Consider the following 856-nt stretch of genomic DNA (forward strand, 5'->3'; position numbering starts at 1 on the left):
AAAAAAAAAAGCTTTTAAATAAATAAACATACCTGACATGTTTATCCTGGAATTTCTGGCTGTGATGAAAGTTAAATTAAATAAAGCCCAAAATTACCATAGTATAGTACCATATGTATCTATAAAAAAAATAAAAAAAATAATAATTAAAAAATATCCCACATGTTTATCCTGCATTCTCTGCTTGTGGTCATACCGCATGCCACTTTTAATGTAATTTATTACTAATAATAGTTTTCTGTGTAACTACACACAGGGATTATTCTATTTACATAAAAACATTTAAATAAATAGTTTTCCAGATATTTATCCTGGAGTATCTGCTTGTGGTGATACCATATGCCACTTTTACAAGTTTTTCATGCGTAAGCAAATTTCTTTCTTGCTTTTATTAGGTTTTCCTCAAGTGAAAGAAAGATAGGCTTTCATGGAAATAAGAAAGCTTTTGTTCTTTTACAAACACATGTTGGCTGAACTGTGCCTCCTCTGTTTACGGTGCACACCTGGAAGTGTTGTGGTCAGCAATGACATCTTTGAAAAAAGCACTAGGGAGCAATGACCTCTGGTGCCTTGTTAACCAAGAGGGCAGCTTTCAATGCATGAGAACCACAGGGTGTTGACCTCAGGATAAAAGATTCCAGCACGATGCCATGTCACGGCTAATGAGCTGAGATCTGAGAGATGTAGTCTACATTGCATAAACCTCCAACAAATCAGTTTACTTTGGCAGAGGCACATGTATATGTTCACAGTTAGGCTGGAAGATATCATAAATGTGCACTAACAAACATGGTCCATCCAGCTGATAAAAACTTAAAGGGGAGGTCTAATGCTATTTCATGCATTCTGACTTATT

The 856-nt window shown here is 35.2% G+C and overlaps 1 protein-coding gene across 1 annotated transcript in view; it reads right to left on the reverse strand.

The window, feature by feature from the left end:
• Positions 1-39, reverse strand: part of LOC107576485 (storkhead-box protein 1-like) — a gene marked incomplete at its 3' end in the record, with an annotated part of 8,969 nt that extends 8,930 nt beyond the window's left edge. Inside the window, exon 1 of the mRNA XM_016262654.1 lies at positions 33-39. Coding sequence (XP_016118140.1) covers positions 33-39 — 7 coding nt within the window. The remainder of the gene's footprint in view (positions 1-32) is intronic.
• Positions 40-856: the final 817 nt, after the last annotated feature.

This window comes from Sinocyclocheilus grahami, unplaced genomic scaffold (assembly GCF_001515645.1).
Source record: "Sinocyclocheilus grahami isolate Dianchi unplaced genomic scaffold, SAMN03320097.WGS_v1.1 scaffold3772.1, whole genome shotgun sequence".
NCBI classification, from domain to species: domain Eukaryota; kingdom Metazoa; phylum Chordata; class Actinopteri; order Cypriniformes; family Cyprinidae; genus Sinocyclocheilus; species Sinocyclocheilus grahami.